Source organism: Ixodes scapularis, unplaced genomic scaffold (genome assembly GCF_016920785.2).
Source record: "Ixodes scapularis isolate PalLabHiFi unplaced genomic scaffold, ASM1692078v2 PGA_scaffold1__304_contigs__length_218370807, whole genome shotgun sequence".
In the NCBI taxonomy this organism is placed as follows: domain Eukaryota; kingdom Metazoa; phylum Arthropoda; class Arachnida; order Ixodida; family Ixodidae; genus Ixodes; species Ixodes scapularis.
In genome coordinates this window covers 84,294,067-84,320,063 of record NW_024609846.1, presented here as the reverse complement: position 1 = coordinate 84,320,063, position 25,997 = coordinate 84,294,067, and the positions used below count along the sequence as shown (strand labels likewise).

The window sequence follows — 25,997 nt, the reverse complement described above, 5'->3', positions numbered from 1 at the left end:
AGCTTTAGCGTACGGTGATTATTCCAGCCCTACGATCTCATTCCAGAGTCTTGTCAACGGCTTATGGGGTTACAAAGGTTATCACAACCGCCCGAATCCTTGGAGCTCCCGCCCAGCCCTTACGTTCTCCGCTATGTTGATTGTCGTCTCGCTTGGCGCAGAACTGCTGGCAGCTTTTCGTATTAAAGCCCCTCCCCCCCTCGTTTCACAGTTCTTGCGATTCAAACGCGTTCGAACGCTGAACGCCGGCGTTCGCTTTCAAACACTGAGTAGAGACAAAGGCTGCTAGCTTTACGTCTGCTCACTTCCAACCAGGGCTCGGTGTTCTGACGCCCCCGCGCGCTCTCGGTGCCTCCTCTCTCTCCATTCCTACCCGTATAGCCTCCGGACACGAGTCGTTGTGCCTGAACAAATTCCACGAGTCTATGGGCGAAGGTCATTGCGCAAACACTGGAACGCTTCAGTAAATGTGCGGAACAAGTAATCGTTAAACGCGCTTGACGTGCAAAGTTGGTTAACCACGCAATACTCAGCAACGAAACGAAAAATAAATACACCTCTGTTTGTGCATGAGAACGAAACTGGGGGCCATAGACTGCTTTAGGACGCGGAAGTACACAAACTATTACCAGGTGCGTTTGAATGGATCCAACCGCATCTTTTATTAATTTCAGCTCTAGTATTTGCAACTGCAAGATAATAACTTTCGAAAAGTAACGTTTGCAGCGTATATAGCAAATGTTCAGATCTGAGGGGAGGATCGGTGGCCGAGTGGGCTAAAGCGCACACCCAGCTCGACGCACGTGGGGCGAAAGCTCGCGATGCAGAACCCAGGGATCCTGGGTTCGAGCCCCACCCCTGCCCGTTTCGATCTGGATGAGCATCGTACCGGCGTGCGGTCGTGTATCACTACAGCGTGGTGCACGTTAAAGACCCCAGGCTAGCGGTTGTACTGCACTGGCTAAATTGCTCATCTACAGCGCGTGACTCGTCGCAACTTTAATGGCCGACCAACTACACGCTGTATAAACATCCCCACAACCCAATTATTATTGTTCAGATCTGATGTTTCTGTGCTGCTTTTTGGACTGTTTGTTCCATGCTTCCTACGCCTTCATATTATATTTACAATCGCGTTGTAAGCGCGCAACAATATACACAATTTCGGTTTTGGGTAGGAAAAACTGTGGATTGACGCGTCCAAAAAATAGAACCGACTGGAAGTCGCGTGATAGTCAAAGATATGGCAGATGGTGGCTTGTGGAAATGAAGCGATATATATATACACGTACGGTTCCTGATGCATAATTGATTACGATGCCTGAAACGCGTCTAGAGCTAGTGTGATTATCACTTTTTTTTTTCTTTATAGATCGGTTTTTGTTCGGCGACGTCACAACTGTGAGTTCTTAATCTTCGCGGCTCTGGCAAAGGCATTGTATCGCAAGTGGTTACGACAGATGTCTGATCTTATAAGCCACCCATTGCAAGAGGCCAATCGGCGAAAACTTTCGCATCTACGCGTTGGGCACGCCAACGTCAGCGAAGCCTGCCTTCGCGCATCTTCTTCGGCGGTATACTCCAACAAACAACCACCTGGATAGCGAAAAGAGGCATCGTTGACAGGCCGCTGCTGCGACGTATTTTGTTGCCGTTTCGAAGACACTTCGATGCATGGGCATGACAAGGCGCAGAAGGCGTCAGTTGGACCTACGTTCCGGGCAGCGTAGCAGCCCCAATGACATTTTCTTGCGTGTGTAATTAAGCGATTGTCCGTTCACGCTGAGTTGGACCTCCCAGGGCCTTCTCTGGCAGTCGCATCCGCAGAAAGGGGAATTTCCATCGACTCGTCTTCGTGCTTCAGTTTGGCGTCGCTGCTGATGCGTAACAGCTGGTAGTAGGAAAGCACGCATTTCAGAAAATACACCTGTAAAAAAAAGGTTTCATGGCATTAAACGTTGAAGTTGCACATAACTCGTTCTCAAGTTTCTCAGGCATATTTTTTTTTTTCGCATGTCTTATCTCTAAGCTATGATCATCTGTGTGTTTCCTTTTTTTTTTTTATTTCGCGTCGTGTTTCAGCATATTTAATGTTAACGAAATGCTTTTTTATACATATATATGAATTGCGTTTTTGAACTCTAGCGAAACACTCGGCGATCCCAAAGCCTCTGCTGAGCCCTTAAAAACCCTCCAACTCTGACGCCCGAAGTTAGAAAAGAATACTAGGTTCCACAGAATGGATGAGCTGAGAACAAGCGGTGAACTTCGCATAGCGGTGTTTCCTTTCCGCGTGGCGTTCTTAGAATAGCGGCTGTTGTTGCCGTGCGCGCGAACGATCATGCCGCAGAAAAAAGTGTGTCCCTTGCTGCCCAGACACCTTTCGCTTCATGGAGAGTAGCGCTGAGTTCAAGATGAAAGACGACCCGAGAAAGTCTTGTTGGCTCATAATCACAAGATTACTTGTTAGCGTTATTCGAGCAAATATAGCCGAATCTATTATTCAAAATATACCTTATTCATTATTAGCGCCATTTCTCGGCGGCCACGGGTACTATCAGAGGCTCGGCGCCATCTTTGAGGCTTCTCCACCGTTCCGCCGCCCGCGGTAGTACAGCAGTATACGAACCCCTCTCCCCGCGTAGCGTTCGTGCATTTTTTGTTTTGTTTGTATATCGGTGGTGTTAGCCCATCGAGAATAAGTTACGAATATTAAGCGCAAGTCTGTTTTCAGTGGTTTCACTAAGAATTTTTTTATTTTTTTTATATGATATAGCTACTAATATCAGAATAAACATAGAATTGTATGCTGATGATTGCATCCTATATCATGAAATCAAAAGTCCCGATGATCATCTCATCCTAAATAATAGCCTTCAGGAAATATCAAAATGGTGCAAAGATTGGCAAATGGTACTAAACAAAAAGAAAACTGTATTTATGTCTATCACCCATAAAAAGCACCCCTCTCTTTTTTCATACCACATAGATAACCAAGTACTGATCCGGGTTAATGAATATACTTACTTAGGACTACATATAACACACAATTTAAAATGGGATAAACATATCAGCGCGGTTATAGATAAAGCATCTAGAAAACTACGGGTTATGAGACGCAAATTACGGCAGGCAGCTCCGGATACAAAACTATTGGCGTACAAAACTTTTGTTCTTCCTATCTTGGAATACGCGAGTGTAATATGGGACCCTTACACAAAAAAAGACATCAATAGGCTGGAAATGGTACAAAGAAAAGCGGTTCGATTCATCTACGGGGTATATAACAGGCATGCTTCAGTTAGTGAGTTACTTAATAAAGCACAATTATCAACACTTAGCACGAGAAATACTATTAACAGATTGAAACTGCTCTTCCAGATAATTCATGGCATGATCAACATCAATCGGGACAAGTATATATCATTTTCTGCACGCTCCAATACACGTAGCCAGCATCCGTATTATATCACTGAGCCGTTACCGCGAAATAATGTTTTCCAATACTCCTTTTTTCCTCGCACTTGCAAAGATTGGAATAACTTACCCGCTGAAATAACGAGCTCTAGTTCCCTAATTTCATTTCTTGATTCTGTTAGAAAACATTTCAATGTTGAGTGAAGATTTTGTTTCTATTTGTATTTGCTTGCATGTTTTTCCTTTCGTGACATATTAGCGTCATATGGTTCTTGTGTTTGTTTGTTTGTTTGTTTGATGGCGATTTTGTAACCTCATGAATGTAACCATTCCTACAATGGTCCTGAACAAGGACCAGTAGTATAAATAAATAAATAAATAAAAAAAAAATATATATATATAAGAAAGAGGTTCATTCCAGCACAGGAGCAGGCCGACTCACGCACTTGTTTTAAAATCGTGCGTTAAATTGCCTGACCATCTGATTATGCCTGTTCGCACAAGGACGATTTGTATGATATATTTAGCAGGAGCGTCAGCCCCTGTGTGACACTTGGTTTTTATATGGCATTCGAGGCTGCGAATCTAAAGAATAGGAGCGGTTCTCCACCCAGTGCGCCTTGACCCAGCGTGTGCAGACCCGAATCGCAGAGTTCTACGATGGGTTGCTGAACGTTTACTCTTGGTTCCCCGTTGTCTTAACATAAGGAATATTGCAAATATGCTTTCACACACACAAAACAAAGAAAAAGAAACCCGGAAATTATATTTATTATTCACATTTGTATTCAGTTCCTTGGGGAGATCACCCATTTGTAGCTAAAAATATCATTATAAGGAGTGCGTGTGATACAGCACGAATTTACGATAGTAGTATTTTTTTATTGCAGGTAAAAAATTAAAACTATGGTGTAGATATAAATAGCATACTCACACAAGTGTATGCGAGGCACACAAGCGTAAAAGGAAATGGCCGGCGTGTTGCCGCGGCGCAAGTACGCGCAATATAACGTATTAAAAAAAAACATCACTATACTACGGAAAGGTGAAACATTTTCCTTTTATAATCATAATAATAACATTAACAAATAAATTAAGTACTCGCTCATATATACTCTTCGGCCCCTTTAGAAAAAATGCGTGAATAAATGTCAGTGACATTTTAATGTGCTCCTCCTTGTAGCACGGTCATATAGCTCAGCGCGCTTATAAATTTCATGCTTACTCGCCGTGGAATACGACCAATGCTCATTAAAGAGGTTGCTTGCAGTATTGCCTACAAGTAAAAGAGCTCACGCGGCGCGAACCTGATCTGTTGAGAAGCGTGCAAAGGATATACTGTTAAACTCGCCAACAGGTCCAGGTTAGCAGGCAAGAGCCCGCATTTATGCTCTCGACTACATCTCGAAAATGTTTCACCAAATGTGAGAGTCGCGTGATAATAATGATGCAGCGTAAAGTAAGCCGGCGTTCACCTTTGCTTTTTAACACCCGTTGCCTTTATCATTCATCTGCGAAACCAAGTTGTTACGTCGCCTAGTACTTCTGCAATTTGCATCAGCCTTCAATCGGGTGTAAAAAAAACAACAAAAAACTACTTGATCGAGAAAAAAAAGCGCAAAACAGTGTATTTTAGTGATATTGACTGGGCCTCGCCGTTGCTCATGCGCGAGCGAAGCTACGATGCTAGCCAGCATCAAGCACCCAGAAAATAAAAAAAAAAAAATAAAAAATAGATGCTCGTTGACGTTACATACAACTATCATGAGCCCTTCATGCCATTGTGGAAAGTTTCATATATTAAGCAAACGTTTAGGAGCCCTGTAAAAGCACACAACACCACACCACACTAAGACGCGGGTACTCTTTTTAGGAGCATGAAATGTACATGAAGGCGCTACGGCTATTCAAACGTTGACTATAATACCTTTAACTTGAAAAGAAAAACAATAGGATCCCAATCTTTACATCGTTTTTTTTTAATTTTATTTTTTCGTTGAATATGTAGCAAAGAGAGCAGTCGTGCGGTCGCTGCACGCCGCTTCCACACGCCGGAAACGACCACAGCGCCTTGCCAGCCGCCTCAAAGATGGCGTCGAAAGGAAGGTTGGCGCCACGTCTGACAGATGGCAGGCGAATCTGAATAAGGTCTATTGTTCAGTCGCAATATCATAGCCATGAAGCATTTATAAAGCAGCAAATTATTTACTGGATATAAAATAACTAGCACGACCGAAATTGCCTGTTTGTATTTGAATTACTTGAATACATCAACACATAAGGTACAGTTAATTACGCTCTTAGAAACCGCGAGAACGCATTGCGATCTTGACGGACGACATACCTTCGCAATTAAAAACAACTTCGTTTAAAAATATATATATCAAAAAATACATTTAAGAGTAGGAGAGAAAAAAAAAAAGAGATTAAAAACCGGGAAATAGAACGAATGATAAACATATATCACGGCTTCTTGCGGCAGTAAACCATCCAGAATGGATATGTATTAGCCGAAGTTTTAAGCAATAAGAGTATTATATTTGTTACTCTGAGCGTATTAAAACATTTTAAAATGAAGCTTCTCTACACATGGACAGTAGTATACACAGTTTATAAATAAAATATTGTCAAATAGTTGAGCGAACGCCCTGTGTCTCAACTAAGCGGATATTCGCCTGTCTTAGGCCGGAGACGTCCAGGTATTGTTAGCGTTGAATAAAATAAATGTAAGAGGAAAAACAACATTCCGACAACTCCTACAGATAGACACCTGCTAGTTCCTGCAGCGATGTCTTTATTCACTCAACTTTATGCTGCGTGTGTTTTGTTTTATACGTGGAAGAATACCGAAGTTTCTCGGCAACACATAAAATAACATGGTGGCAGATGGACGTTAAAGTTACAGCACTTGTAAATGTCATGCACGCTGATTCTGGCACCTGCACTTTCCTACAACTCACCGAGACAAAGAATCCAATCCAGGATCCCATCGCGCTTCCCAGTGCATGAGTGGACTGGAAAAAGGGAATGAGATAAATGATCATAAAAAAAAAAACAAAAAAAAAAAAACATTAACGATTTTTATTACTCAATAATGATCCGCAGTCCTGACAAACATTGTCCCTACACCATTACGACTGCATAAACAGGAAAGCATTACGAAGTATCAATATAGTGGTGATATTCCAAGTCGCACGAATTATGAATACCAAAACATATGAATTCAGAAAGGTGAGATTTTATTTTGTTTCAATGAACCCAGATGCAAATATTTAAATACTTCTACCTTAAATAAAAACAAGGAAGAATCGATTTAAAACAAGATCGAAGAAACTGGGTCGACTTTACATAACAAGATAAACAATTTAATCAAACGTTTCGTTTCCCATGCGGGAAACCACATTCCTGCCTCAAGGTTTCACTGATGATGTTTCCCGCATGGGAAACGAAACGTTTGATTAAATTGTTTATCGTGTTATGTAAAGTTGACGCAGTTTCTTTGATCATCATGATTTCCGGTTTTTAGAATATTTTTGCATTAAAACAAGAGTACAAACAGAACTACAAAACAGCTGGGAAAACAAAACACGTACCTTCAGAACCTTAAAAAAGAAACAGAAATACACTTTGTAAGCATCCTTATTACTGAAGATCACAGTAAAATACAGTGATTCGAAACAAGTTGTTAAAAATGCAGCTGTCCCGAAAATATCAATGCAATTCTAGAACGAAAACATGCTACATTTACTTGAGTATTTAAAGGTTTGCTTTGAATGACGAAACGTTAATCATTAAAGGCGATGCACCCCAGCAACTGTCTTCTCTCTTATATAGCGTGATCCTGCGCGTCGTGCATCGTAGAATCGTACCGACGCAAACACTGCAGCCAGGACCTGCATCACGGCGATGACAAAGAGATACAGGATGTTGAAGAGGCACCAAATCATCCACGGTAGAAGCAGCCGGTGCTCGGCCTGCAAAGTGCGGAGAGGCGACATTTCTTTCCGTGGAGCTAAGGCGGTGGCCGAAACGGGTCCCCGACTGGTTCGTTTATTGCGTAAAAAAAAGTGTTTATCTGATTTCCTTCGGATAATGTCACAGAAGTGTCACGTTGTCGCCGGTAGCGATCCTGGCGGTGCCACAGCATCGGTGGTGTAAATGGCAGACACCTTGCGCTGCAGGTCGCCCTCCGGCTTGACAGTCCACCAAAGTTTCTGCAGCCAGGTGTTGGGACGCCGCGACGACAGCGACACTCGGGTTCGCTCGTACCAACGCTACTAAAACACTCAGTTGGGAAGCCCACCCTTGAAACCCGAATTGCTCGTGTCCTCCGAGACCAAACTAGATTAAAGCCTCAAACTCGATATGATACCTTTAGCGACGAGTCAAAACGTAAAAATTGATTTAGATAGCTCCTGCGAGATGGCGCCACTGGCCCTTGCGCTACTTGACCTGAACCCGTATGTGTAGCCGTGCTGTTTCCGGAGTGGCCGCTGCGGGAGAAATGGCGGCTTTGCGATCGTCTTTAGTTCGGTTCTCGAGTAGGGATCGAAGTTTCTTTTTAAAAGCAGCCTGTATGGCAGTGTCCCAACTGAGTTGCTCTAGTAACGTTGGCTCGTACTTTTTGCTGTGACTTGTAGCACAACCGCCAGGATCACAACATCCGACAGCATGACATACCGGCTTCTGTGGCGTCATTTGTTCCAACTTCGAAAGCATTCTTTTTTCTTTTTTTTTTGGGGGGGGGGGGGGGGGGGGTGTTTATGGGCAGTATAGAACGCTAAACACACCAGTCGAAAATGCGTTCATGGCATTGTAGCAAGGGTAAACATAGCTGGTGTTAGCGGCTATTTCAAAGATGCATACAGTATCCAGACTGATAGCCGAGAAACAAGATCCGCTTAAGATTTTGTTCAGTTACGTTTTTTCTAAAGGCTCCAAAGAGTAATATACGAGGTGAGGTCATAAAAATAAACATGTTTGGCACGTTTTGCAAGGTACAAATTCCAAACGTATATGCCGTAAATTGGTCACGCGAACTTCGTTTTACAAAAACGTTTATACCTGTTCACCCCTTAATTCGACCCTTAAGAATATAGTTAAAAATCTTGACGCGAAACGACGTTCCCATGCCTAATTCTGTGCTGGTACCTCTAAAATGTGTTTTTGTGCCAGGGGTGCCAAATACACTGGCTTTTACTGCCGCACACCTTGCATGTAAATGGAGCTTAAAGCCACAGTCACGCTCCTCGTATATTATACGTGGGGTGAACCTGGTCATTTACAGGACTTTGCATATGTCTACATTCTCGACAGACTCCCCTTGTAGCCGAATTATTTCGCATCACTTGTGCGACAGCCTCTAGGTGCCCTGCTAGAACCGCTTTTTTGGAAGTACCCCCCCCCCCCCCCCCCTTCCCCCCCACGGCTGGACAGCTGCTGTCAGCTTAATAGTGATCTCGAAATGGCGTCCTCCCAGGAGCTTTTTCATTGCATACAACAGGTGATAACCACTGACTGACTGGCCTTAGCAAGTGCCGAAAAGACGGCCTGAACCTGATCAGACGCTGGTCAAACCCTGTCACACGTGAGTGCACACGACGCGGTGATTGACCGGCGGCTGATCGGGTTCGGCGGCGTCTTTGCAACACGTGGTATGACCAGTCAAACGTTTGGTCACGTATGGTACGACCTGACCGGGCTCCCAGCGATTATCCCCTGTTACGTGGCATAAAACAAAAACAAAACAAAAAAAAAACAAAAAAAAAAACGCGGGGACGTTCATTGGTGGTCGCTAATAAGCTGGAAGCTGTCCAGGCGTGGGGGTGAGGCATTCCCAAAAAGTGGTTCTAGCAGGCCATGGAGAAGCTGCCACAGAAGTGGTGCATGGGCGTCCGGCTACAGGTGGTGGCTGTAAAAATGGTGGACATAAGTACAAACCTCTAAGTGACCGGTACTGCAGCAACAGAAACCAAAGAAGAAATGTAAATCATGATGGAACTTCCCTCGTACAAAATACATGGTGTTTGCTGCAGACATGATGACAAACTTGTCTGCGGACCCGTCTCGTGCCAGTTGGAAACATGTTTGCTTCATACGTGCTTAGAACATGTCTGCAGGCCGTACGACCAACAGGAGAAGACCATCATACTGCCGCCCTCTGATGAGTCATGCACGCCTCACGAAGTGTCGGCAAACTCTGTTTTGTGTGACGTATCAGCAGTCTGACGGAGTGTTTAAGTATGGTGCCTGGGTCGCGTCTCCGACTGGTGTGTTTAGCGTCCTATCCCGCCCATAGATCAAAAGTAGTCCCGAAGTGGCAACAAATGACGTCACAGAAGCCGGAGTATCATGCTGTTGCCTGTCGCGATCCTGGCGGTTGGCCGCAGAAATGCTGGCAAAAAGCACGAGCGAACAGGAGTGTCGCTGTGGTCATGGCGTCCCAGGCGTCCCAACTTCCAGCTGTTGAAGCTTCCGTGGGCTGCCACATTGGAGAACGACCTGCAGCAGAACAGGCGTCTGCCACGTACACCACAACTGTTGGGACGCCGCCAGGATCGCGACCGGCGACAGCATGACACTTCTATAACGTCATCAGGCGGAAATCGAGGGACCACTTTTTTTTGGCCGCGGTAAACACACCAGTCGGAGACTTGTTGCACTCACCATAGTTTAAGAAAGGTTTTTCCTGGAATACTGATAGTGATAGGACAACGTTTTGCTGTGACAACGTTCCCTGCCCCCCCCCCCCCCCCCAAAAAAAAAAAAAGCAAAAAAAAAAAGCGATGCTTCTTTGCGGGACATTAGCTACCAAATTAGGAAGATTTGTTTCTTTGTTTGTACGTTTGAAAGTTGAGTGTGCGTGATATGTAACTTAATTGTGGAATACAAAGATTCTGGACGCTTAAAAGTGTTTTCACCCGTTTTGCTGAAAGATCTGAACGTTTCCCGTAAGATTTCTTTTTTTTTTTTTTTTTTAAGTAGCTCGGCGTGCGATTGTTACTTTATCCGCAGAACGGCAGATATCGCAGAGGCGAGGGCAATAATCGCTACATATGAATCAGGAGACTTGACCCAAGTTCGCCTGGCTCAAGGGTCGGGGCACGGCCATGGCCGGGGGAACTTTTGAACCTACAACTTGGGTGGCAACTCTAGACGATCTAAGTTAGGCATTTGCACTTCAGTGGACGTGACATTAGATGAAAGAGAATGTTCGCGCGAATGTATAGGGTGCCAGTGAGAAATCCGAACCTGGCTTTTCGCACCACAAAAATAAAACTAAACGTCACGGAGAACTCAAACTCCGTCAGAACGTATTCCCAAGCCGCTTGAGCAAGATGACAATGTTACAGCACCAACCGTTATCTTATTCAATAGTCATAAGGAATTTTTCGAAGTTTTCAAAGAAAAAATGGGGCCCACTTTTTTTGCCAGTTTTCGGCTTGCGGCGCCATAGAGCTCCATGTATCTGAGAGCTCCGTCGGCTTCCATTTTTCTATTGAAATTTTCAGAAAATCGTTTATAACTTTTGAATAAGATAACGGTTGGTGCTGAAACTTTGCCATCTCGCTCCAACGGTTGGGGCTACACGTTCGGACGGAGTTTGAGCTCTCCGAAATAATACTTAAGAAACAAGCGAGCTGGTGATGATTCATGGTAATAAAACCCGAGACCCAGGAACAAAGAAGGGGACATTTAGTTTATTGTTGCGGTGCAAAAAGCCGGGTTCAGGTTTCTCACAAAAACCCAGAATTTATGCGAAGGAAATCGACAGATTCAGAGCAAATGAAATAATGCATATGAGACATATCTTACCACTCAATATAGATGACGAGTTCCAAAGTTAATAAAAGAACACGCGGCAGCTAGGCAATTGCAACATGTTCACTGTAAAGTGTAGGCTGTTTACACTTGGGAACATGCAGGTGATCTCACCTTTATCACTCCCACGATTAGAACGACCGAAAATAAAATCTCGATGCAACTCTCGACGATTATTGCAACCGCCACGTAATGAGGATCTGTAAGTAGAGCAAAAATATATTTAGGATGACTTAGACAGTCTTTGTTGAATATGCAATGATACTAATAAATCAGAGATACCATCAAACTATAATTTATCGTTTTCCAAGTGTCCAAGTTCGTGTGAAATCGCAATGCATTTGGAGCACCGATCACCATGATCATCCCTCGATCAGTTGAAACCTATAATTGGCGACTGGTCTTGTGCTCCAGTGGTCACGAACTCTCAGACCTCAAAAGGAGTTCACTCTTTTTGCCACTCAAACAGCATGCTCATTAAATCGTGATACCAATTGTTCCTGCTTATTTCCCAAAGTAATTGAAGCAGGGTGAAGACTAAAAATCAAATTAATTTAAATCGTGATTTATATTGTGGATTATTTATATAAAGCTTTTCCGCAAAAATCATCCCTAAATATTTTATGTACCGTTTGTCTATCATTCCAAACTGTGAATTAATCTAAAATGACGCCTATTCCATCGTTCGGAAATATCGCAGCAGGCGTAGAGGAAGTGGAGTTTTGATTTCGATAAAAAAAAAAGTGTTTTCGGGTTGAAAATTTTGATATTATTTCAACGTTTGAAGGCGAGTGGTCCAGAATAGAAACTCCTACCGCTCCTGTTACAATGATTGCTTGTTACAAGCCTCCCGGGCTCCTAGATTTGTCCCTTTTTTCCACAAATGTATAGAACTACTTGTTAGAGCTTACCCTAATGGTATGTTTGTGTTGGCCGGAAACTTTAATTTTCGTGACATAGTTTAGCCGACGTTTCCCTCTTGCATGCCCTTCGAGAGTTGGTTCACGAATTCTAAACAAAGCCGACCTTTTGCGGATGTAACGCGTGCATTCTCACTTGGTCGAATGATTAGTCAGTCACCCAACTCGCAACTCTGCTGTTTTGGACCTGTTTTTTTTTTTTTTTTTTTTTTTTACGTCAAACCCTGGGCACGTAGTGCGTGTCAATTTTATAAAATCATTGCGTGATTATGTTTTTATAAATGTTGAAATGGCTATCCTTACGCCGAAGCAAATTCCTCAGGTTAAAATCATATTGAATTATTCAAAAGCAAATGCTGATGATCTCTGCATGAATTTAACATCATTTTCGGGCCGGTTCTTAGCTGACTTCTGTTGTAGATCGGTTAACAAAAATTGGGACGTACTTAAATATAAATTGCATGACCTAGTTGATTTATACATTACCAAAATAAGCATTCCCTCGCGCGTTCCAAAACCTTGGTTTTCGGCATAACTGAAGAGGCTAAATAATAAAAAAAAAAAACAGCGTCTTTACAGGACTGCCAAGCTTTCTCCATCTGCAGATACATAAGAGAGATACTGCCAATGTGAGAAAACGTCGAAACTTGAAATAGAGAACGCAAAAAAAGAAACTGTTTTGTGAAGATTTTAGCAAACAATTATGAGAATCCAACCCCCGAAATGTTCTCGACTGCTGTTAACCCAAAACAAGGTAAAGAATATTTCCCTTTCACTGATGCGTCGGGAAATGAGATGAGAACTGCTGAGTCATGTGAAGATTTTGGTCGGTATTTCAATGACGTGTTTTACGAGGACCTGTTGCCTCTTCCAGACTTTGACCTAGACCTTCTTTTCGACAAAGAAATGGCCCCATTAACCATCTACGCTTTTGGAAATATGGAACTAATTAACGACTTACCCTCAAACTGGGCACCAGGCCCTGACAAAATAACATCGAAGGCTCTCAAATTTTGTAAAAATCAGTGTTTATCTCTTCTTTCCCTGATTTTCCAACAATCGCATGACTTCGGTGAAATACTCGACGACTGGGAGCATGCTTAAGTAATTCCAATTTTTAAAAGTGGTCCGTAGAATATATATTTTAACTATAGACCAATATCTTTGACAAGTGTACCCAGTAAACTCATGGAACGTATGGTATTTTCACACATAATGAAGCACTCATGCACGTGCAAAAGCTTTTCTGTAAACCGGCACGGTTTCCGAAGGTCCCACTCTTGCTAATCGCAGCTTTATGACTCTTTTATTCCCAGAACTTTCAAAGACTGGAATCGCGTACCTGTATTGCTCACATCAATTAATGACCAAGCACTTTTTTGTAAATCTATTACCAATTTCGTGTTCCCTGTTCTTTAAGTATTGTATATGTTGTTCCAATTGTTTATTATGTTTACTTTTGTTCGCACTCCCCTCTGTAATGCCGTGTGCCCTGAGGGTAAAATAAATAAATACTAATGACATACATCAAAACCTGCAATCCCGCCGCACAGAATCTTTACAGATTTCCAGAAAGCATTCGACAAAGTGCCTCATCGCCACCTCACGTTAAAGATCCGTTCACTAGAAATAGACCATCTAGTAATTGAGTGGATTCCAACTTTTATTTTAACCATACATATATCGTTCATTATATCAATTAAGATTCACTAAACAAAATGTCAGATTGGGTGTGCCTCAGGGAACCGTGCTCGGTTCGTTGTTATTCCTTATCATGTCATGAATGACAATTGATGAGGCGACGAAACTGAGGCAAACTAAGCGTTTAATGGGGCGAACTTTTGCCCAAAAACAAAATAGGAAAAGGCTAGCGTCGCAGGCGTCGAAGGTGGCGAAACAGCAGTATCGAACGCTGGGGCGAAAACTGACTGCCGCTCGCCACGCGGAGTCCCTTATATAGATGCGTTGGCTTCTGGAACAATCGGTGTAGAAGGTTCGGCGACTAGAACATTTGGACCTCGAACAAGCAGCAGGGTTCTCGAATTTACCAGAACATTAAACTGAAAGAATAAATGAAAGACGCGTAACTCCCGGGAATCGAACCTTGGGACCCCGCACGAAAGTCAAGCGCGGTAACTACTCGGCCACGCACGCGCTCGCTCACCGTCGCGCGAGGTAATATATGTGAATGACTTGCCAACTTGGATTCGGTCCACTATTAGGTTATATGCCGACGACTGCGTGATCAATGGGAAAATATAAAGGCTAGATGGCTGTGCGCTTTTGCGGAACGACCTCACATGTCTCGAAACATGGGGTAAACAATGGCAGGTGAGAATTAATGCTTCCAAAACCAAATTTCTCAACTTTAATACCAAACGTACATCAACACTGTTTAACAACACCATTTTCAAAACGTCTATTGAACATTTTCCTACGTACAAATATCTTAGGGACCACTTCACCTCCAACCTTTCATCGGAGCCTCGCATAAATTACAATATTGCGAAGGCTAACGAAACCCTGTTTCCCGATGCGACAACTCTGCTACCTTGCAACACGGGACACAAAAATGATCGCATATTCATATTTCTTTCGACCCAAAGCTTGAATACGCATCTGTCATATGAAATCCACATCAGTCATATCTAATCGATAAGCTAGAAGCCATACAAAACCGAGGTACTTGCTCCATACTTTGCAACTACATACTCCCGCAAGCATTACACCTTTAAAACAGCAACTTAAGCTTCCACTTCTTGCAGACCGTGGGAAGATGTCACGATTGAGTGCCGTGCATCAGTTGTACTGTCAATCGCCATGCGAAAAAGTAAGTATTGCAGAGCCGCGCGCCAGCCACATCTAGTCACGCACAGACAACACACGGATACTTCACGTCGCCGCTCGTAGTTGCAACTCTCTATTACCGACTGAGAGCAACTCACTACCCGATAACGTCGTAACAATAGAAGAGCCAAGCTCGCTCCGTGCCGCTTGCCGCACTTCACAGCACGCAATCTAACTTAATCCTTGTTTCATTTGTTTTCTTTGTGAGTCTTGATATATATAGATATTAGCCCCTCCCCCCCCCCCCCCCCCCCTAACGTAAAGCCCCCTGAGAGCAACATAAGGGTACAATAAATTAAATAAAATGAAATTTGATGTTTAAACGTGCATTGGATTTGCTTTTAAATAATAATAAAAAATCACAAGGAAGCAAGAAAGATATATATATATATATAAGGCTGAACTTGATAAAAAATAAGTACTCTTGTAAGCAAATCGGAACGTTGAGCTTGATTTCTACCTTTCACTTCGTTCATCAGTTATATACATATATAGAAACCACAACCTTTAGTGGGGCGAACTCGTGCCCAAAATAAACGGGAAAAAGAAGATAACAATAGAGCGTCATGGGCGTCGAGGTCGGCGTGACAGCAGGGTACAACGCTGGGGCGAAACTGACTGCGGCTTGCCACGCGGAGCACCTTTTGTAGCCGCGTGGGTTTTCTGGACCATTTGGCCTAGAACGTTCGGCGCGTAGAACATTCGTAACTCGATCAGACAAGAAAGCTCTCGAATGTGCGAGAACACCAAGTAAAAAGAATAAATAAAAGAACATTCCGCTCGCTGGAATAGAACCCAGATCCTCCGCACGACAGCCAAGCACGGTAACGATTAGGCTTTTTTTTTTTTTTTTTTTTTGGCCATCTTGGCTTACGCGGTAATCATTAGGCCACGTACGCGCTCACTCAGCCACGCCCGTGGCAATATATGTATATATAGATGTCACGTCCTATCTTAACAAGATCAAAACGTAAAAAAAAACGAAAACTAGAAAAGTAATGTCCTATTGCAAACAAATCAAAACTCCAATAAAAAATCAAATAAAGGTTTTTTGTTGTTGATCTTGTATGGTGGAAATAATAGGACTAAAAAAGCTGTTAATTAGACTGCACTTTACATTTACAGTATATTTTTCAGCATAATGCTTTGAACATGGCAGATTCATCAATCTATTTGCAATGTTTAAAAAAACATCTAGTCGTAGAAAATCATTCTTAGATTACGGTGATATAAATCAAATCAACCTCATTTAAATCAAATAGATCTGACTTAAATCAAATAAATTTGATTTATTTGATTTGTTTCCAAAAACATTTCTATTTTCATTGTGAAGAGAAGGCAGGCTAAATATTAGTGCTGCAAGTTGATCGTGGTGATGCATACCTCTCGCAGCTTATGAAGGCGTATAAAATTTATTAAAATTTAGCAAATTGCTAAAGCATACTAAACGTTTTACGACAAAAACAGATTTTGGAAAAATTAACAGAAATGAGGGAACCTCATTGAGGTTAATTTGTTTCTACCGTATGCAGCACTAACACAAAAAACAAACTAGAAACCAAAGTTTTTCACAAACGTTGAACCAATCATTATATAGGGTGACTGAAATCACCAGGCTCGATCTAAAATGGACCTTTGGAGATTTATGTTTGTCCTTGTCTCTCTTGTTCCCCTTCTCCAGGGATTATTTTCATCACCTTTAAGAGCCGACGCCTGCACGAAGCAATCTAAACTTTTAGTCGGAAATGTATTTCACAGGTCCGCTTTTTTTTTTGTGTGTGTGTGTGTGTGTGTGCGAAATTGCAAAGGCTTAGTCTTTTTTCTCATTTTTTTTGTAAATAGTAGGGCCAAAAACCTTGCCAGGGTCAAGGGCGGGCTGACGCTGACAACTGAGCCGAGCGGCGGGGCACGCTTGGCGCACGTATTGATAGATGGCGTCGGGAGCAGCGTCGGAAGGTGTAGCCGACCAGCGAAAGAAAGCAGGCGTCACGCCGACGAAATCCGTTGGCAGCAAAAACACCGTCGTTATGCAACCGCATTATTTTTTTTTTCAACTTCACGGTTTGCTTTTGTTGACCGCATTTATTTTTAGGCCAAAGGTACACTACAGAAATATTATCTTCATTTCAGGAAATCACGGTCGACGCGAGCAGTCTCGATAAGGAGGTAGCGCCATCTACCAGTACGTGCGCCAAATGCCGCCCCCCCCCCCCCCCCCCCCCCCCCCCCGGCTCGACTCAGTTGTCTACGTCGCCGCCAACCGTTGCCAACTTGTTTCTGCCAACAAGTTTTTTGGCCCTATTTTTTACAGACAGGGAGCTACGCTTTGTAATTTAAAAAAAAAAAACAAAAAAAACAAAAAAACAAACGGACTTGTGAAATACACCTTTGACGAAATTAGATTGCTTCTTGCAGGAGTCGATTTTTACAGTCCATTTTAGATCGAGCCTGGTGACTTCAGACACCTTATGTAAGAGGTGTAAGTCTGGCACCGCTATGCTCTGAACACGTCTTCGTGCGCAAGCGTTCCTGTGATGCACTCGGAACAAAAAAAAAATATTTACCTGTCTTTAATCACTCCTGCAACGTTCGAGCATACTCTGTGTTAAAAAGCCGTCCATCCCTTTTGCCACTGACATCACTAGTGCGTTAATTTGCGAGAAATCACCGCTCTAGTAAATAAAAGAGGAAAACAAAAACTAGATGAACTGAGGGGTAGTTGTACGGTGTTAGATCGAGAAAATTGAACTCGGTTTTTGGCCCGCATAGAAGAACTGCGCATCGCAGAAGGCTAAAGGTCTTTGCGATTGTGACGTTGGCGGTGGTGATAAAATGCGAAAGTTTGAGCACATAACATTATCTGGACCAAAAGATACAAAATAAAAACAAAACTTCTCTATTAGCCGACGTCCACCAAGCCTAAGATTCATCAAGCCGAAATGTGATATTGGGGGCGTCTAAGCATGTATTTTAGTGAAAAACTTTGGCAGCTAAAATGACGATATTGTTGTTGTTTTTTTCTCTTTCTTATTGATAAGTTTTTTTTATTGGCATAATTCCGTAAATACGAGGAGAAAAATTTGCTGTCGTGTTTAAGACACGACAGCAAATTTTCACGTAGAATTATGAAGGTAAAGTTTACCGTTTGTACTGGTCAGTGACAATTTTTTTGTTGGTGGCGTTCAGCAGTCTCAGTTTTCTTCTTTTGCTGCTTTTGAAATTTTTTTGGTATGGAACGTGCCAAAAAAATAATTGTTTAATTTCGGATTATTTTTAAATTTTGTCACTTTCATTTAAAATTTAATAATTGGTAAGGTGACATTTTCGTTTTCGGGCTAACAGCCATTAGAGAAGCTCGTCTGCTCTCCGATAAGACCTCATCGAAAGCTAAGGTACGAGTGGTTCAGAAGTTGTCCCGCCTCGCAACAACGTCGAGGCGGCGCGGGTGACGACTTTACACCTCTTTCGTGGTGGACGTCATCAATAAACTGGAGGACTTTGGGCGCACGTTATCTTGTGGCTACGATCCTCATCTCTCCAACAGTGTATAGCCCCACGCTTGTCCGACGAATATTTTCAAAGCAGTAAGTTTGAGCTTGCGCTATAATTCCGGCCTCAAACAAATTGTCCCCCGTAGCACATGAAAACAAAGGCTTTGCTCAAGGCCATAATAACATATTCTGCTCAATACATTCCCACGTAATGTAAATTATTATTCTTTTTTTTTTTTTTGAAACTATGAAATTCTTTTAACGCTACCCCCCCCCCCCCCCCCCCCAATCCTAAAATTTTGTCCGTCCACCCGTCCGTCCTTGAATTTACCGCTAAATTTAGCAAGCAAATCGATATCACGATGTCTATACACGAATTCAGCTTCTCAGCTGCATTTAGCGGGAAAATTTATGTCACGTGACCTGACGTCACGTCACGTGACATACATAACAATTCAGTTCACCACTAAATTTAGCGAAAAAATTTATGTTACGTGACCTATACACCGATTCAGTTTCCCCGCTAAATTTGGCGGGAATGTGGAGTCACGTGAGGATTCCCAAGAAAAAGTTCACCGGAGAAAGGATCACCCATTTTCGGGCGGGTCCGGAAAAAAGCTTACCAGTTTTTTAACGGACCCAAAGGAAAGCTCACTTTGAATTTAATTTGAATGTAAAGTGTTCGTTATAATTTAATATCAGTAGTGCTACCAATGTTTTAGGCCTTCTCACAGTTTGTGCGAAGCGATTTTTTAGATTTTATTTGGTGAAGAGTGCTGACCTGCGTCAAACGTTTTTGCATAAGCTTGTGCCCCGTATCAGCGATTTCCACCGGTTTAATGGCAACCACTAAAATAAAAAAAAAAGAAGAGAAAAAAAACGCTTATCGTTTCTTTAGGTTGACAGTGACAGCCAGCGTACACGCTTAACATCAAATTGCTCTGCTGTAGCCTGAATATTTTTTTTTAATTCTACAATTTAGGTATATTTATTTTAATTCTTTGGATCAGTGAAAACAATGGGGAAGAACTAACTACCGCAATTTTAAGAAATTTCTGTTCATGAAAACCCAACCATAAAACAAGAAAAGCTTCGTCTTTTAGTTAGCGAGAAGCTATACGTGCTTCTTATTTTCGCGATCTCATTTTCTTGCAATGCGACTTTAGTTTTTCAGTTTTTGTTTCTATCTCTCGCGTTCTGATATGATTGCAAAAATGATTTGATGTGACTGACAAACAAAGTCGAAGGTTGAAATGAAGCTCAAGCATCAATTCGCTCTGAGAACCACTGCCTTTTGCTTGTGTTCAGCCCGATATAAATATTGCTTGTGGGACGATTCTTTAAGTTAAATACAGAAGGTATGCGCACACAAAGCATAAAACAATAAACAAACAGGTGAATAAAACAAAACATATTTAGGATTATTTTTGCTGAAAAGGTTTGATTTAAAATACTTTTAGCAAAACTGGTCAGACTTATATCATAATTTAAATTACGATTTAAATAATCTTGATTTTTATTCTCCACTCTGGCTGTAGCCCTCGTTCCACTTTATTCCAAGCCATTTCGCGTTCGTGTTCCCATATCTAATTCTGATGTAACTGAGATAAAGGAAGTAGGCTTTTTTTTTTTTTTTTGCTCGTTAGAATGAGGTCTGAGTTAAAACCACTGCTTTTAAACAAATAACTAAATGTTCAGATTTGTCAATCCGGTGTCGGCATACTACATTGAAGGTCATTTCATATATAAATATCCAAAAAAACCTCACACTGCCGCACTCTACGCGGGTTACGTATCCCCCGCTTATTTTATTAGCGCTCTATTGAAATTATAGGGTACAGGACGCTTTTTATACTTTAAAAAATAAATTCTTTTGGTGAAGGGCAGAATGACCGCGTGCTCAAAAGGCATTTGAACATACTTCAGTTGAGTTAGCGTATTTGACTTCAGTGAGCGTATTTCACTTGAGTGAGCATGTTTCACTTGAGAGAGCGTATTTCATTTGAGTGAACGCCCGATTCTTAGATTCGTAGGTGAGCTTTAATCCGCATTCGTCCAAAGGCCGGTGAGCTTTTCTTCGCATTGGTCAGTTTCGCGGTGAGCTTTTTACCGGTAAGCTTTACTCCGGTTAGCTTTTCTTCGCTGCCCCACATGATTTACACACCTTGAGGAAATTGACGGCACGTGACCTATACGTCAACTCAGTTTCCCCGCTAAATGTAGCTAAATGTAGCGGGAAAATGCACGTCTTGTTGCCAAAACATAAATTCAGTCTCCACGCGAAATTTTCCGGGAAACTGACATCTCAGTGACCTATAAACCTTCGCAAAAAGAGCACTGTGGCCGCCGCCATTTTGCGACTCGAGCGACCCCTATCAGCCAAAAATTTCTGCCACCCGCTTGAGGTGTGGATACCAGGTCAGCGGGAATCCCCACCTGCAATGTGCATTCGGAGTTTGCCGGCTTTTCTTGAATGTTTTTACTTTATCTGCCTGTTCAGGATGCTTACTCTTTGTGTGTGATGTTACACTTCGAGAACCAGGGAATACCAGGGCTCGTAGCCTGCTCGGCCCTCGCAGGAAACAAACGAAGAGAGCGAACGTCAAGCAGCCCACGACGCGGGTCGCTCGACGTTCTTCGAGGGTTATTTCCATCGAAATAATCTCCGAAAAGGCTTTCAGGGTTTGTTCCCGGTCACGAAAAATAGCTCCAAGCAAATGAACCTTCGTTCATTAGCTTTGGTGCCGTGGAAAAAAATAAAAAAGAAGAAAGAAAAAAAGCAGCTCTTTTCAAAACGTGCCTTTAATTAAACGAGCTGGATTCCTTCCGATCGTCGTGAAATGACTGTCGTCGACACTGTATATTGGATATCTTGTGTTATTTGAGACCTTTCTCAAATCCTGTTCGGATAACGCGACACAATGGGGTATGTAAAATATATGTTTATATCATGTTCGATTGATAAGACTCGTTGAATTTCCTGTGAGCGTGGAATACCCATGCCTTTCGTCTATCCTGTGTGTGGGCAAATATTTTCGACAGTTAAGACCTTTGTAAATTAACACGGCTGCATGTATAGTGTCGTAAAAAAAGAAACATAAAATGATCACACGCATTCCGGTTGCATTTGATCGGTCGCGCACGGACTCACCAAGAGTACCTTTCATTTGTTTGTTTTTGTTCCCAAAAATACTACAGTGCTTTCATAAAGACCTCGGGAAATTCTATTCTCCCCAGAATACAAAATAAAAATAAAACGCGACAGTTCAGACGCCGCCAGCTTCCGGAAGTGCACCTACGCAGGCTGCCACAGCCCAGCGCAGTCAGGCAACACTGACGTACACTCTCAAAACCAGGTACGCGTTCTGTAAATCGCTTCCTTCGAGACTGCCACAGGAAAGGTCTGTACGCCAATTCAGTTATCCGCTAAATTTAGGGGTGAAAATGCAGGTCTTGTAACCTGAACACCAATCCACTCTCCCCGCTAAATTTAGGGGGAGAAGGGGAGGGGGGGGGGGGATCGACGTCACTTGACCTGACGTCACATTAACTATGCAAAGATTTTGTTTCCCTGATAAATTTAGCGGGGAAATGTACGTCACGTGACACACCGATCCCCTTGTCAATTCCCTATAATGCATTTCATGCGATAGAAGACTTTGAAAGTAAAGTTCCGAATCAAATATGTTTTATAGAACACGAACTTTTGGCACACTGTATACAGTGTCTGAAGCATGAAGGAGTCCTCATTAAATAAAGTAGCATTCTGCTAAGCGTCCGGCGGGAACCATGCTCAGAATAAGTGCACCTGCGTTAATTTATAGTTATCGCTTCGCCGGCGTACTTTTAAAAGTGCGAGAATCAGAAACGATTGCTAAAACATTTCTGGTCGATACTTGAGTTTCGAATAAATGATTCAAGACTTGTTCGCAACGTAATTCAGATTATAATGTGCGCCTTTTTACTCGTTAATGGTTTGATAATAGAGTAAATAATTATTTTGTTGTCAGTGACAGGAACGAGTAACGTATTTTCGGTAATTGTGACCGATGTACGACTAATCGTACTTCGTTACATTCTATGAAAAAGGTACAAAACAGCACATGTGCACAGCATATAGCTTGTCCTTGACCCAACTCGTGTCCTATGTGCGACACGATATAGAAACGCCCAAAGGACACGCCGTTATACTGCCATTGACCGAGGCGCATAGCACTGCCGCGCCTACCGCGTCAACTTCGCCCAACTTCCTAATAACTGCCCTCCACGCAATCCGGTATGGTAAAAGCAAACGAGGTTTGTTTCGATGAAGTTTCGGCAATATTTTCGTAGGTCTTTTGTTTGTGTGTGTGCCACATGTATGTTTTAGCTTCATGTCGGCCCATCACTTACTCTAACTTGGAAAAGAAACGAGAAAAATAACGGCTTAATACAAAAGTAAATTAACGCGTTTTTTTTTTTCTCGGTTAGAACTCTTTGTTAACACAAGGGCGAGCAACGCGTAACTGTAATTAGTTTTTTTTTTCTTCTTTTTTTTTTAGTAGCATGTACATGACTCAAACGTACATTCGCACACCAGTTGACGGAACGCCTGAGGCAACTGAAACAATTTTAAGGTCGGTTCATACATGCAGCGAAGCGCTGATAGCGCTGCTCACGTGTCGTCACTTTTCGTCTGCCATGAGCAATAGCTTTGACGGTGCGATAAAAAGCTGGTGAACGCTCCCGTCAGCACGCGCTTAGTGCGAGGTCAGTGCTATGCTTGGAGCACTCCGCTGCATGTGCGAGTTAACAGGCCTTCACAGTCCCAGCAGGGAGAAACGTCACGTTGCATGTGCATCTCCAAGGTTGTGCCGCGTTCTATATACTTACTGATGAGTGGCTTCTCGTCTTGCCTGTGAAGTTTTGTGACCTCGTACCGCGGAGCGGTGAGCATCAGCACGTATCCCAGTATCGTAAAGCCCCGTATCACCTGAAAGACACAAAACACGGAGTTTTAAGTCGCACTCGCGCTGCTCGTATGGCATACAAAAGACAGTCTGCTGAGACCGTCTGCTGAGGCGTTTTTTCCCTGTCTTGCCACATTGGTCACACAAAAACTGTCTGCAGAGATGGCCTAACGTCTAAGCATACATCTATAGGAAGCAAACGTACTTCGAACGTGCACCTTGAGGCCTGTCCGCAGGAGAGGCTGTCATCACGTGTGCAGAGAACTCCGTGTCTTCTGCATACGATAAATGGCAGTTTTCGCGGTAACGCGTTACAGGTGACGGCGTTACCGGTAGCGCGTAACCCTTTTTCGGTAGCGTAGTACCGTACTCGTTACGTTTTTCAATACAGTGACGTATGAGCACTTATCTCAAGTAAAGGCCCATTCACACAGGCGCGTTTACTTGCGTTTTCATAAGCCGGAGTCACACTGCTCATAAATCGCACAAAATGCAGTCTGGCATATAACCGTCACCGCGATATCCATGGCACGAATGTCGCGTGCCAAGCTAGTTCCAACTCCGGAGTTGCCACTCCGGAGTTGGAATGATTCCGGAATCATTCCGCATTTTCGCAACCCCGGAATGGAATGGGAATGGAATGGCGGCAACGGTGAGGGGAATGGAATGGGAATGGAATTAGATGCCTTTTGCCCGGAATGGAATGGGAATGGAATGGGCCAGGTTCTTTATATATATATATATATATATATTTTTTTTTTTACGTTTTGCTATACCGAGCCAGTCAGGCAGTCGGTTGTTCAGAAATAAAATGAGCGGGAAACTGCGAACCCGCGTAAGGCCCTAGCAGACTTTTGCGCAAAAGAAAAAGATGCAATACAAAAAACAAGCGTCAAAGCAAAGAACAGAGGAGGGAGGGGAAGGGGGGGGGGGGGGGGGCGGCGGTGGCGCCTTTCACCAGTGAACTTCAACACTTATCCGAACGCGTCTGCGCCTGTAATACTGCACGGCTGGTACGTCATCAGCCGACGTGAGCGTGACCTGCTGCTCTGGTGATCCGATACCCAGGAAGGAGGCCAGACGTGGCCTCGCTGTGCGGACCCAGACTTCGTACACTTTCGACTCGTCTCGAGCGCGCTGTTTCTCGAAGAGCTCGCACCTGTGCCGGCCATCTCAGGTCGCAATCCACGAGGTCTCTGTTTGAATGATGCTAGGCGAAATTTGAAGACTGGTCGGCAGGAAGGACCGTCACAACAGGGATGCCACAGTATCGATTTTTCAACCGTAACAAAAGATAATACATTTGCTTCAGGATGCTTCAGGTGGTCCACTTTTCTCGAAAATTCCAAATGCAACTGCCTGCATGGTGTTCAACGAGGTCAGCTACCACGAACGTATGTATTGTTCTTTCATACAGCAGCGTGGGTAAAGTTTCATGTTCAAGGCAACACCTACAGATTCAAGAATACTAGTTCATCCCACCGTGACGTCATGTGATCAGTGCTGACAGACGCGCCCTTATTGGACAGGGAGGTGGTGATGTTTTGATGGAATTTATTTTAGAGGTCGAAGTCTTTTCGCATATTTGGTCAGTCAGACAGGATGCCAGAGAAGGGACCGCGGTCAATCCTTGATGTAACGTTTTTTAAACCCATTTAGGACTCTTCGTCCGGAACCACTACCTTCAATGCGAAGTGCCAAGCCTGCGGAAAAGTAATTTCGGGACAAAAAACAAACAAACAAAAACTTCCCCTTCAAGCTTCCTCATCTCAGTTGGCGTCTCAAAGAAATTTGAAAAATGTATTGTATTATGAGTATTTATATTTCTGGCCTCCCTAAAATGTATTCTTTTGTATTTCCAAATACTTTTTGCCTCATTTTAAAATGTATTTCCAATACGTATCACGATATATTTTTATATATATATTTGAGACTTGAGTATCAGTATCTTAGCAACTATTTTCATCTCTCCCAGTATTTATATTTCCAAATACATTTTCAAATATTTCTGCCCAACCCCGCAACGTAATCCAGCTGTCAAGTGCCAATTTTTACGTTTAGGAATTGGAGGAATGGAATGGAGCGACTCAGCCATTCCATTGAGTGGGAATGGGCCCAGTGTCCCCATTCCTAGGAGTTGAAAAGAATGGAATAATTGGAAACTCTAATTCCCCGGAATGGAATTGGAATGGAATGGGGGTGCCCATTCCGCAACACTGGGATGCACCACGGAATAGCCGGTCGTTGAAACTGACGCTTTGCATCAGTTTAAGCGACCGGCCACCTCATAGCGCTGCGTGTCCGTCAGCGCTAGAGTTTGTGTATAGGCTCCCTACGGGAGCCAGAGCAATACCACCTCAAACACAAGGCTTGCGCGTCTTCTCTTCTAAACGTCATCACTAGTAGATCCGCTCAGCGCCCCCTAGGTAGCCCGGATGAGCACCATCGTCTGCTCCATCGCCTGCTTCAGTGGTTTGTGTAGCAGATAATGAAACAGATGCTCACGCCGAGTGTCTCTTGCCATAAATACGATGAAGTCAGACGTTCACGGT

The 25,997-nt window shown here is 43.1% G+C and overlaps 1 protein-coding gene across 3 annotated transcripts in view; it reads right to left on the bottom strand.

Moving 5' to 3' along the window:
• Positions 1-1,452: 1,452 nt before the first annotated feature.
• The window catches only part of LOC121836099, a 49,043-nt gene continuing 24,498 nt past the window's right edge, over positions 1,453-25,997 (bottom strand). For 2 of the 3 annotated variants that reach the window (XM_042290817.1, XM_042290818.1), the window contains 5 exons: positions 23,369-23,468; positions 11,353-11,438; positions 7,287-7,391; positions 6,378-6,431; positions 1,453-1,927 (listed from right to left, as the gene is read on the bottom strand). In XM_042290817.1, the coding sequence (XP_042146751.1) occupies positions 1,778-1,927; positions 6,378-6,431; positions 7,287-7,391; positions 11,353-11,438; positions 23,369-23,468 (495 nt within the window). In that variant the 3' untranslated portion in view covers positions 1,453-1,777. The remainder of the gene's footprint in view (positions 1,928-6,377; positions 6,432-7,286; positions 7,392-11,352; positions 11,439-23,368; positions 23,469-25,997) is intronic. The other variant, XM_042290819.1, reaches the window with a different exon arrangement.